The sequence below is a fragment of the Aricia agestis genome, chromosome 1 (genome assembly GCF_905147365.1).
Source record: "Aricia agestis chromosome 1, ilAriAges1.1, whole genome shotgun sequence".
NCBI classification, from domain to species: Eukaryota; Metazoa; Arthropoda; class Insecta; order Lepidoptera; family Lycaenidae; genus Aricia; species Aricia agestis.
In genome coordinates, this window is record NC_056406.1 from 4,063,017 (window position 1) to 4,075,501 (window position 12,485).

Sequence of the window (12,485 nt, forward strand, 5' to 3'; positions counted from 1 at the left end):
CTTGTTTTTGTTTTAGTTTTTTGTAGGATTCTTGTACGCTCCATTAGTGCTCGCGTGCGATCTGAAATAGCGCTACATTTGCTTAATTGAGAATTGCATAATTATTATCAGAAGTAAGAGAGCACTGTAGGCTGTTTTCAATGGCGGATATTATTTTATTGTAGTAGGTTTGGACTGAGTCGACTTCATGCTGGTTGACAAGCTGGTATTGCCAGTTATGTAGAGCCTCGAGGTACTTTGAGACTTCATCGATGTTTTGTAATGAGTTTGTCAGAGAACTTCGGTAGCTGTTTCTGTTTTTCTTGACAGGTTTAAATTGAAAAGTAGCTCTGACGCACCTGTGATCAGACGGAAACTGTATGTTTAGTACTTCAAAGTTATGAACGTTCTTTGGTAGGTTTGTTAGGATGTAGTCGAGTTCGTTCTTGGTAATTCCATCGGGAGATCTCCACGTCCACATTTGTTTACATTTCTTTTTGAAGAACGTATTCATAATAGAGAGATTATTTTCATGAGCAAACTGTAGTAACCTTTCTCCTCTAAGCCAAAGTTGTTCACTGTCGGTCTTTCGCTAAATGACGGTTGGCCAATTTTGGCATTAAAGTCTCCCATAATTACAATTTTTTCGTCTGCTAATTTAATTGCTCTCCCAATGGTGTTGTAGAAGAACTCTACTTCTTCGTCAGGGGCTGCATCTGTTGGCGCATAAACTTGTATAAAGCTTATTTTAAAGTTGTCTATATCTTATATCTTTAAACGAGCAATTCTTGTATATGTATATATATATATATATATATATATATATATATATATATATATATATATATATATATATATATATATATATATATATATAATTGGAATCTCGGAATCGGCTCCAACGACATGAAATTTAGTATATAGGGGGTTTCGAGGGCGATAAATCGATCTAGCTAGGAATCATTTTTAGGAAATGTCATTTTATTCGTGTTTTATCGAATACCGAGCAAAGCTCGGTCAAATAGATAGTTTAGTTTTAATGGTGCCACCCTTTCTGAGAGACCGACGAAACTTGCTATGTAGTTTTTTTAGCGATTTCTTTACTATAAACCCGACTCCATACCTTCCCGGAGTTTCTCCTATAAAGTAGAATATATTATTTTGTGTCTCTTGAATTGTATTACCCAGGCGTCTTACTTCTGAAAGACCAATTATATCGTATTTTATGTTTTCTAGAGCATCTAACAATTCTATAAATCTCGCATGTGTCAATAGAGTTCTTACATTGTATGTCGCTACATAATATAGATTTTCTTGTATAATTAGGTTTTCTGCCTCTCGAGGGTTGTGGTCTAGCTCTCCTGCGGTGACCAGCCGTCTTGGGAGATTGTCGGTTTGATTAGATATCTTACTGATACATTATTAAACATCTTTCAGATTTATCGCGCAGAGGGTGGAACAAAATCATTTAGTACGTTTTATAATTACCAGCCTTTTTATGTTCTGTCGCCCACTTTGCAAAATAGAAAGACTTGCCTGTGTATTAAGCATAGTAACTTTGAAAACCTTTACTTTGCACTAAGAAGAAATGAAGTTATACCAAAATATAAAACATTGAAAGATATTCTCACTGGATCAACTTGTGATATCAAGTCAAAGAATTGTATGTACGGAGAGTGTGAGCAGTGTGGATATCATCAACTAGATTTCGAGTTAAAAGATGGACAGATAGAGGAAGATACGGAATGGGAACAGTGGGAAAACATCATTCATAAATATAAAGATACAAAAAAGTACTCGTGAATATAAAGGTGCCGCAAAACAACAATTCACCCTTCATACAGGGATGATATATTGGGCTAAAGGTTCACAATCGTTTTGCACCATTGCTGACAATAATGCACATGATCCTGTAGCTATATGGGCTCACCTTCTCCCAGTCATAAAATTAGCCAAGGAGTGCAATCCTTTAATTCAAATTAGTCACTATTATTCAGACGGTCCGTGCACGCAGTACCGACAAAAGAAAAACTTTTTTTACACAATTTTTTTGCCTTTAAATTGGGTCTTGAGTACTCAACATGGTCTTTTACTGAAAGTGGTCAAAGAAAATCAGTGACAGATGGCATAAGCGGTGCAGTTAAACAAACCCTGGACAAACAGGTAGCTTATGGTAAAGATGTTTCCAGTGGTGAGCAAGCTGTAGCGATATTGTCAAAATGCACGACGTCTGTCAAATTTCTTTATATAATCAACAGTGATATAAACAATATAAATAAATTTTAAAATCAGAAACCCCTAAATTTTTATAGCAATGGGATCATGTCCCTACCAACAAGATGGCAAAAAGTTATCGAACAAAATGGCTCCTATATACTTTAGTCAACTGTAAATAAGCTTTATAAAAAAAACCTTTTGAATTTTTATATAAAATGCGAAGAAATATACGAATGAGTTAATAAAACAAATTGTGAAATTTTTGGAGCTAAATGTATTTCCTAAGCTAAAGGAAAGTGTAATGTAAAAATAAAGCGAAATATTTGTTTTTTATTTTATCAGAGAATTTTTTAAATGTATGAGGGCACTGGCTGTAATTACACAGCAATCCAACATATGTAATAAATTTAAATTTACAACTAAATGAGGCTTTAACATTGCAAACTCTCGTATTCTTCTTATTACCCTCTCTACATGAATTCTAAGACTAGCAATTTCTTTCGCTTCTTTTGCCTCACTTTTGGTCAATTTGGTTCCTACAGCAACACTTGGAGGCCGTAATAAAGTAAAACCTCTTTGCTTTAAATATTGTTTAAAATCTCTGTCTGCTAATATGTACGTATGAATCTGGCTCAAAACGCATAGCGCGCAAACGCGTTAATCGAACGCATCGGATAAATAACGAGTGTCGAACGATTTGTTCCACAAAAACGCTTGTATTTTCAGATAGTCGAAAAAAATGAAGTAGGCGGTAGCATTTTTTTTTCGCCAAACGATTTGTACCACTATTACATTTGAATTTTTGAAAAGTATTTGTCAAAATGTGGAAAAATAATAACGGTCACAACCGTTATTATTTTTCCAATACTTCTAGTAAAGGGAAAAGTGCTACCATACTTTAAATACTTATTTATTTGACTCGTTTTGAAAATACGACTATAAAATTTTCCCACCTTTCAAGTTTTTTTTATCTTACCAATTTGCTTCAAGTGGATTAAAGCAGTTTTATCACTTACACGGTATACCGAAGCCTGCTGCTAACTCTAAAGTGGTTTGCGATGGATCCACTTCCTTAATAGCCTTCAATTCTTCATTATTCATTTTGCTCTCGGGTCATCCACGGGGCTTGTTCTGAAGGTCGAAATTTCCAGAAGGAAAACGTGGAACCAAAACCGTACCGTGTTCTCTTTTGCGACACCAGCGCCATTGTTAATTCTTCGAGCTGTTTCTGCAGCACTCGTGCCACGGTAGAACTCATATTCGTAAATAAAGCGATATTTAAATTTTTCCATTGTGCAATATGAACGACCCCAAAGAAAAAATAATCAAGAAAAAAACAAATCAATGACTGTTTTGGAAACTCAAATGTACCAAATAAATGAATAATGAATATGTATATAAATTTGAATTTGGAATTCTTAACCAATGAGGAGATATTTGAGATCAAAGTGACAACAAAACGCCAATTTCATATGTAAGGAGTAAGGACCTCATAATTAAAAATCTATTCTAAACTTTGTACCCAAACTGGCAATAAGCGCGTAGCAGACGAAATCACGTATAGCAAAGATTTTTATCTAATCAGTTTTTTAACTAAAATACAATACAAAAATTAACCTTAATTACATAATACATAAAAATTTCATATAATAATAAATACTTACGTCGAAGTGATCTTCACAAAAATAGAAAAGAGTTTTATGAGACAAAGATTCAGAATCCCTGCCTGCAAGTTTTAGCCAGGTTTCCCGTCTATTTCTTTCTCATCCATAATAATTTACTTGGTGTCTTGATTGATGTATTTTCTTCGACTATACAAAAATGATAAAAACTATATCTTTTATGCGAACTTTGTGTTTTTAAAGCCATTTTTATCAGTTTTTATTAATGTGCAAAGTCTTCTCGTTTAGTTCTTTTTGTTTACAAATATAGACTTGACAGTGTCAAGTTGACATTGACAGCAACATGACAGCACTTTTACCAGAGTACAATTTACAAGTATTATGACGTCACACTATGGCGGATAGTGTTTTCGGCGGTATTTAAATGGCGTAATGATCAATCGACATTTTTATTGGTTTATAACTCTTAGAATAATAAAATATTAGTTTTTTTTCATGAAAAGGAATGATTATCAAACTGTTAGCATGAAAAAAAAGTAGGTAAAGTAGCCTATTATTCAAATAAAGTTTAGAAAAAAGGTAACGCAGTAAACATTGCGCTTTACAATATGTCATCATACTCTGCAAGACGCGACCGCACCAGCAGCTGAGCAAAGGCCGTTCACAGTTATATTACGTTTTCAAAAACCTTTATGCCAACGACACAAGATTCACTTTCATAGAAATCCAGAGGTATAATAGCTCAGTACGCCTACGAGAAGAAAGTCGTAACCTATTTGACAGAAATCGCAGAACGATTAATGTTTGTTCTGATGCAGCTTTCGGCTGATATCGATTTTACTGGAAGTTTTAAAACAGTTTTCGAACAAGAAATATTCTACTACTAAACGTTACCCCTTTAGGCTCTACTTTTAGAACTTTGGTACCTTTTGGGCACGTAGACAGTGCGCCTGATCTTTTTCCAGTGCCATTGGATTAAAAGAGTGGGCCAAGGGAGTAGGGAGCTACTCACATGCGTGGTAGGACATGTTGGGTCCGTCGCACTTGTCGCCGGTGAAGCGGATCTCGCAGAGGCAGGTGCCGTTCATGCAATCTCCGCGGTGGTTGCAGTCCGCGCAGCCGGCGCCGCGCGCTGCCGCCGACATCACGGCTTCCGCGTAGTACTCTAGCAGCGCGCGCATCTTACCGCACGCGCCCGCCCGCGCCGCCTCTCACTGGAAATTACACGAAAATACCCCATAAGTATTAAATTCAAAAAGTAACGGATCAACCAAAAATCAGTTTAATTCTAAAGCTAATTTCAATTCGTATCGAGAGTGGTGATTTTATAGTATCCTCTTGCTGAAAATAAATTAGACGGAAATACTCCATAAGTATTAAATTCGAAAAGTAACGGGGTCGGCTCAATGGAAAATCAATTTAATTCGAACTAGTGGAGTGCCTAGGCCCTAGAGCATAAAAATCATGCAAACCTTTGATTTCCGTATCTAATAGTGGATGAAAATTGAAAAGAAAAAAAAAGGAATGTGTAGCTGATAACATGAATAACAAATAACATGAAGAATATAATACCTATTGAAAGGTTGTGCTTTTGATTTTTAAATTATTCTATTCCACTTCAGTTACACTAATAAATTTTCAAATTTTGAAGAAAACCTGCATTTTTTTTCGTTCAGTTATGTAGCAAAACAATAACATTTTTTTATTCATATCGTTGCTTGTATTCCAAAAAAAGAAAATAAGTGGAAAAAATATATAATTAAGATTTAAAAATTAATATTTTTGTATCTAGATGAGCATACTTCCCCCAACCTACCAACCCCACAAATGTTGGGGGGTTGGTAGGTTGTAAAAGTAGTAAAAGGCTGCAAACACCTTTTCACGTTATTGTAAAACTCAAGTTCTTATATACCAACAAAACTTGTTTTGATACACAAAGAGCCTTCTGCCGCGGCCTGGAGTGATTTACGTTTCTCGCACACATCATTGATCATACCGAATTTTGCGATCACCCACAGGACATGGATTCCATAAAGAATGTCTATATAGATTCAAAACAACATCAGACGATTCTTGCCCATGTGATGAAGCTAGCCAGCATTGCTCAAAACATCTCATAAAATACTGCCTAAGGTTCAGAACGACTAGAATTCAACAAACTGTGGTCGCCTTTGTGCTACAGTTGGAACTTGGAACCGTACAGGCTGACAGAAGTGGTCAGGGGCGTCTTTCCGTTATGTGCAGGGATCGCCGCGCTTTAATGACCAAGGTGAAAAGAGCTCCAGTTTGCATACATTTTGAGAAGCATCTGAAGCTCTTCTTATATTTGTCGAAATTCAAATTACAGCAAAGCAAGGCGCGCCACGAGCGGTATTTTCCTGCTTCAAAATTTAAAGCAGTGGAAGGATTTGGATTTAAATACAAAAAAGCAAATTATTCTAACTCAGAGAACAAACTATGCCATGCTGGCTCTTCGATTGTAAAGAAGTTAAAATTAGAAATCGAATTACCGATGTTTATTGATGATTCCACTAAACCTTCAGATATTATAAATTATTTGTATACCAATAAGTTAATCTCAGTGTTCCCCAATCTATTCACAGCACTTAGGATTTACCTCACATTGCCAGTCACAGTCGCACACAGCGAAAGATCATTTAACTAACTAAAAATAATAAAACTAAAAATAATAAAAAACATTGTCGCAAAGTCGATTGACAAATTTATCGTTAATAAATGCTAACGCAAATGCTCGAAAATTTACTTTTTTGCAAATCAAATTATAATATAATAATTAGAGCCATACTGAGACACATCAGAAGACGCCACCCGAATTACCTAAGCGGAGAAACAAGAAGCCACCTGTGTTACCCCAAGTGGTTTTACTTTAAAACAACGTGCTCCCATAGCAAGTGCTCCAAGAAGAAAAAAGAAAAATGTTAGTGGGGGTCAAAGGCATTAAATCCTCATTCCCTCTTTCTTGCGATTTGTCCCACAAAACAATAACAACGATGATAACAGTAGCAACAGCATTAGTGTCCACACCTTAGGGTATTTTAATCTAAATTTAGGGCATTTTTACGAGTTTAGGATATTTTTAGGGTAGAAATACGTGGGAGAGCCATGCTTCGGCACGATTGGGCCGGCTCGACCGGATAAATACCACGTTCTCACAGAAAACCGGCGTGAAACAGCGCTTGCGCTGTGTTTCGCCGAGTGAGTGAGTTTACCGGAGGCCCAATCCCCTTACCCCTACCCTATTCCCTTCCCTCAACTATTCCCTTCCCTTCCCTTCCCTACCCTCCCCTATTACCCTATTCCCTCTTAAAAGGCCGGCAACGCACTTGCAACTCTTCTGATGCTGCGAGTGTCCATGGGCGACGGAAGTTGCTTTCCATCAGGTGACCCGTTTGCTCGTTTGCCCCCTTATTTCATAAAAAAAAAATATATATTTAAGGTAATTTTCAGGGTGAAATAAAATATTTAAATAAAATTTTTAGATACTTTGATGGTATCGAAACATCCATACGCACAAGGCGTGGAATATCCTATCTTCACAAAATTAAGGAGATTTCTCACCAACTTAATTAATTTTTTTGAACTTTGAAAATTGAGAACTAGCGTCCAATCTCCATATTGTCAGCTTTGTCGAAACTTTTTGAGAGACTTATTTTTAACAACATATACATTATACATACATTCATAAAATCATTATAGATCAACAGCATGGTTTTGTACGAAAACATTCTACTCAAACTAACATGATTAATTATCTTGCAGACCTTTTTGAAAATTTTGATGCCAACATTCAAACGGATTGTATATATACCGACTTCCGTAAAGCGTTCGACAGAGTTGACCATAGAATTTGGTTGGAAAAACGGTGTTTGTGGAAACCTATGGCATGGTGGTCAATAAGGTGGTCATAAACGGCTTTCACTCCGAAACAGTTTCTGTTACCTCAGGGGTCCCACAGGGGTCTATACTAGGACCTCTTTTATTCATTATATTCATAAATGATAATTGTTTTCTACACAGTAGCTTCTTATTATACGCTGACGACCTTTTTTTCTGTAACAGTGGGAAATGCATTACGCATTCCTGGAAGCCCGGGGGAAAGGACGAAAAATCTATCGTACCATCAAATGTGTTGAGGACCAATATAAGCTCCAAGAGGTTTTAAACCGCCTTTCGTGTTACTGTTTAAACAACAAATTAACTTTAAGTAACTACAACCTATGTGATTCTACACTTGAAAAAACTAATTCTATTCATGACCTAGGCATTCAAATCAACAGTAAATTAACCTTAGATTCCCATATAAATAACATCTGTAATAAAGCTTTTACAATGTTCGGATTTGTAATGAAAACAACCAAAGATTTTAATGATCCGTTCGCCTTTATTTACTTATACAAATCTTTAGTATGCTCACAGTTAGAGTATGCAGTTGCAGTCTGGACTCTGGGATCCTGTTTAAATAATATCTATAAGAACCATATTGAGAGAGTACAAATAAAAAATTTTAAGCGATTATATTATAAATAATTTTTCATTTTTCATAAGACACAAACTTGATTTTAAATTATTTAAAATCAAGTTTGTGTCTTATGAAAAATGTTTTAATATTATGTACAAAATGTTGAGTTTAAAACAAAGACGTCAACAACTACAAGCAACGCTTCTGCTTGACCTTTGTAAAAATAAATTAGCTAGAAGAAGATTTGATGACCACTGTAACTCGATTGGTTGAGTATGTGGCAGCTGAAGCCGCAACACACACACACACACACACACACACACACACACACACACACACGCAAAACTCTCAAAGAATTATTGCTAGTTGTATATTTAAATAAGTGACTAATGTTGTTGGCTATACTAAGTATATTTTTGCTATGTTTAACTAGTATAAGAAATATTCTGTATGAGCTGTTAATTGGTCCCTCAATAAATAAATAAAAAAAATTGAATTGCCATTGGATGACGAATTTGTGGCAGTAATATTATGTTGAGTGGACACACAGAAGACTACGACCCGCTAATGGCGTTAGAAAATTCATGCTCCAAATTAACGACCAAAACAATTTCTTCGAAGTTGTTACAAGAAAAGCAAATGCGTGAGGACAAACATGAAGGTGGTACAGCCTTAGTCACCTCGCAGACGCAGAAACAGGTACGATGATACAAGTGTCACGTCAAGGGATAAGATTCTCAAACTGTTTTTTTGTTTCTTTTTTTCAGTCGGTATTCTCTCTGATGAGTGATGAACTGATGACGTACAATGCGATGTTCCTGAACCTAATGATGTAAATGTCATAAACACTTTAGATGAGTTTAGTGTTAAAAAATAAATGCCGTTGAACAACCAAAATTATAAAGTATGTGAAGAATAAACAAAGAGCTTTAGCATATTTCGAAAAAATACAATCCGCACTTTATGGACACTTAAAACAGACGCTTAAACTTCATTGCAAAACCAGATGGAATTCTATTATTACGTAGGGTGTTTAACTAACCTCAAGCCACACTCAAGCACATATATTTAACAGTGATTGTGAAAGTTAATCTGAAGAAGACGTGAGTATTGATAATGACACGAATAGTGAGCATGATAACAGAAAACCAAGAAACCATGAAGTTTAAGATTCATAAAATCAATCACAAAAAATCGATAATTTTTTACTAAAATAAAAAGAAGGGACAAATTGGACAAGCGGTATCATTCATCTTGTTAAACTGTTAGCGTTTCTACAAATACAAGACGATTTTAGACCGTCCAACGAGATAGAAGTCGACCCATGATATTATTGGGTTTGCCTTAAATCTGAGACAAGGTGTCGAAAATAGGTGACAAATTTTTAGTAAAACCTACTAATGTAGGTTTTACTAATTTTCATTATTATACAGTACCTACCCAAACATAAAATCTACACAGTTTTACTGTGTACGCTAAGTGCTAACATAGTATTTTGTTCTTGTTACAGTTAAAAGACAAGCAAACAGTTAACTAAATCTTCTGCAACCTACTGTGGAAGCAAATAATAACACAACACCTCACCCTATACCTGCAACATGCACTACCATTCGACAAATTTACTAGATGAGTTGATATTGAACCTTTGGTGTAAAAATATAGCAAATTAATCTGATCACTTTTGGGGATTCCGTACCCAAAGGGTAAGAAAACGGGATCCTATAACTGACTAACCTTACCTATGACCTAACTTCTATTGCCGTTTACAACAAATACTAAAAACGAAATAAAATTTATATTTTAGTGTAGCTCCCATACAACTTACTTGATTTTTTGGCCTTTTTTGCTCGTAATCAATATTGGGAACTGTAGGAAAAAGTATTTAAAATAATATTTTAAAGTTTTTTATTTTTTTAATTAGCCTAATTTATTTGTGACTTTCTTGAGGGATATTGCTAGCTATAATAATATATTAAAAATTGTTATTGTTTTTCAAGCGTTACCAACCAAAGGCACAATTTAAAAATTATTGAAAAGTTAAATAAAAAAGTTATAAAATTAACTCAAAAGTCAAAATGTCTATCAAAAACATTTTAGCTGCAAAAAAATATCAGAACAAAATTAATTTTCAAAGCTATCGATTCTATGCCTGATATCATACGTAAACATTCATAAAAATGCAAATAAAAAGTCAACAAAAACCAAAAGGGAGAAAATTTACATTGGAAGAAAAAGTTATGGCAACGTCAATATGGAAACAAAGTCATAAGGGCTACAATTATTTGAGTAAGTTAATTGTTCTTCCATCAAAGTATGTGCATTAAATGTGCATTTCGCCTAAAACCAGGCATAAATGGAAAATTATGTGCCATATAAAACAGGTTATGAAAAAATTACCCGTTGAAAAAAGGTTATACACCCTTCTGTTTGATGAAGTGGCCTTGGCTCTAAATGAAAACGAGATAATACGATATAATTTTATGACTTAAAAATATTAAGTATATATTAGATAAGTAAGAAATAATTTTATGACTTAAAAATATTAAGTAAAGGGTTTTCCAATAAGAGGTGTTATTTTGAATAGCCCGCTATTTCGGTAGATGTCACTTTTGAAGCTGTCATTTCTTGGCATTTGACAAGTGGAAACTACGCCATTAATAAAAATGGTACGATACACTCTTTAACAACGCATTGAAATTATTAAAATTCACTATAAAAATGGTGAAAATTTGGCAGAGACGGTTCGTAAAACTCGAACATTTTTGGGTCGTCGTGAAGCACCTTGTCGGACCGCAATACAGAAATTGGTGGAAAAATTCGAGCTGTTGGGACAAGTTAGTGATAAGAAGAATAAAACCCGTGCACGTCGCTCAAGAACAGCCGAGAATATTGCTGCTGTAGCCGAAAGTGTTGAAGAAAACCCAGGTTTGTCCATTCCTCGTCGTTCTTTGGAATTAGGTATTCCACAAACGTCATTACACCGTATTTTGCATAAAGATTTGGGTCTTAAGGCTTATAAAGTCCAGTTAACACAAGAACTCAAGCCGGCCGATCATCAACAACGTCGTGACTTTGCTGATTGGGTCGTTGAAATGCATGAAAATGATCCGGAATTCCATCGAAAAATCATCTTCAGTGATGAGGCCCATTTCCACCTCGGTGGCTTCGTCAACAAGCAAAATTGTCGCATCTGGGGCTCAGAAAACCCAAGAGTTATTGTTGAAAAGCCTCTCTATCCTCAACGTGTGACTGTTTGGTGCGGTTTATGGTCCGGCGGAGTCATTGGACCTTACTTTTTCGAAAATGAGGCTGGCGCAACAGTTACGGTGAATGGATTGCGCTATCAAGAGATGATTAACGATTTTTTATGGCCGGAATTGGATGGTATTGATCTGGACAACGTTCACTTTCAACAAGACGGCGCTACGTGCCACACAAGCAACGAAACCATTGATCTTTTAAGGGAAAAGTTTCCGGACCGTGTTATCTCTCGAAGAGGTGATCACAATTGGCCACCGAGATCTTGTGATTTAACACCTTGCGACTTCTTTCTTTGGGGCCACGTGAAGGAGAAGGTCTACGCCAACAGCCCAGTATCGATTCAAGACCTCAAAGATGGAATTCGTGAGGCTATCGAGGACATAGAGCAGCCACTTTGCGATTTAGTTATGGAAAATTTCATGAAAAGGATTTTGTCCTGTAAGCGTGGTGGTCATTTGCCTGATGTTATTTTCCACTATTAACGGCATACCTTCCTCTTTGTAATGAAATAAACATCTGATGATTTATAATAAAAAATGGCATTTTTCTTTGAATATCAAAATAACACCTCTTATTGGAAAACCCTTTATATATTATACAAAACAAAGAAAAAATTGCTAAGTGGGAACATTGAAGAAAATTATTAGAAATAGAAACAGGAGAACACGAAATTAGGATTTTAACGAAGTACCACGTAGATCCTGCAAAAGTGCCTAAAATGAAAGTCAAATACCCAGCACAGGTTTTCAGTCAACGAGTTTATGCGGTAATGAGATTTTTGTCAAGCAAGTGTGTTAAAATAACAAATTATGACTATGGAAATGGTTCTACATATTTTAGGTTGCTCAATAGTCAATACCCACTTGAGAAATTTTAAATGTATGATATATTATAATTATATGACGTACAGTGCCGGTACATAATTG

At 35.4% G+C, this 12,485-nt stretch overlaps 2 protein-coding genes across 6 annotated transcripts in view; both read right to left on the reverse strand.

The window, feature by feature from the left end:
* LOC121730067 (glucose-6-phosphate isomerase) overlaps nt 1-12,485 on the reverse strand; it is a 262,618-nt gene that overhangs the window by 133,916 nt on the left and 116,217 nt on the right. The gene's annotated exons all lie outside the window — the stretch shown is intronic.
* The window catches only part of LOC121730069, a 116,244-nt gene that overhangs the window by 40,943 nt on the left and 62,816 nt on the right, over nt 1-12,485 (reverse strand). For 2 of the 5 annotated variants that reach the window (XM_042118889.1, XM_042118899.1), the window contains exon 2: nt 4,831-5,032. In XM_042118889.1, the coding sequence (XP_041974823.1) occupies nt 4,831-4,999 (169 nt within the window). In that variant the 5' untranslated portion in view covers nt 5,000-5,032. Of the gene's footprint in view, nt 1-4,830; nt 5,033-6,288; nt 6,295-9,479; nt 9,496-12,485 lie in introns of those variants that run through there. The other 3 variants (XM_042118908.1, XM_042118926.1, XM_042118917.1) reach the window with 2 other exon arrangements.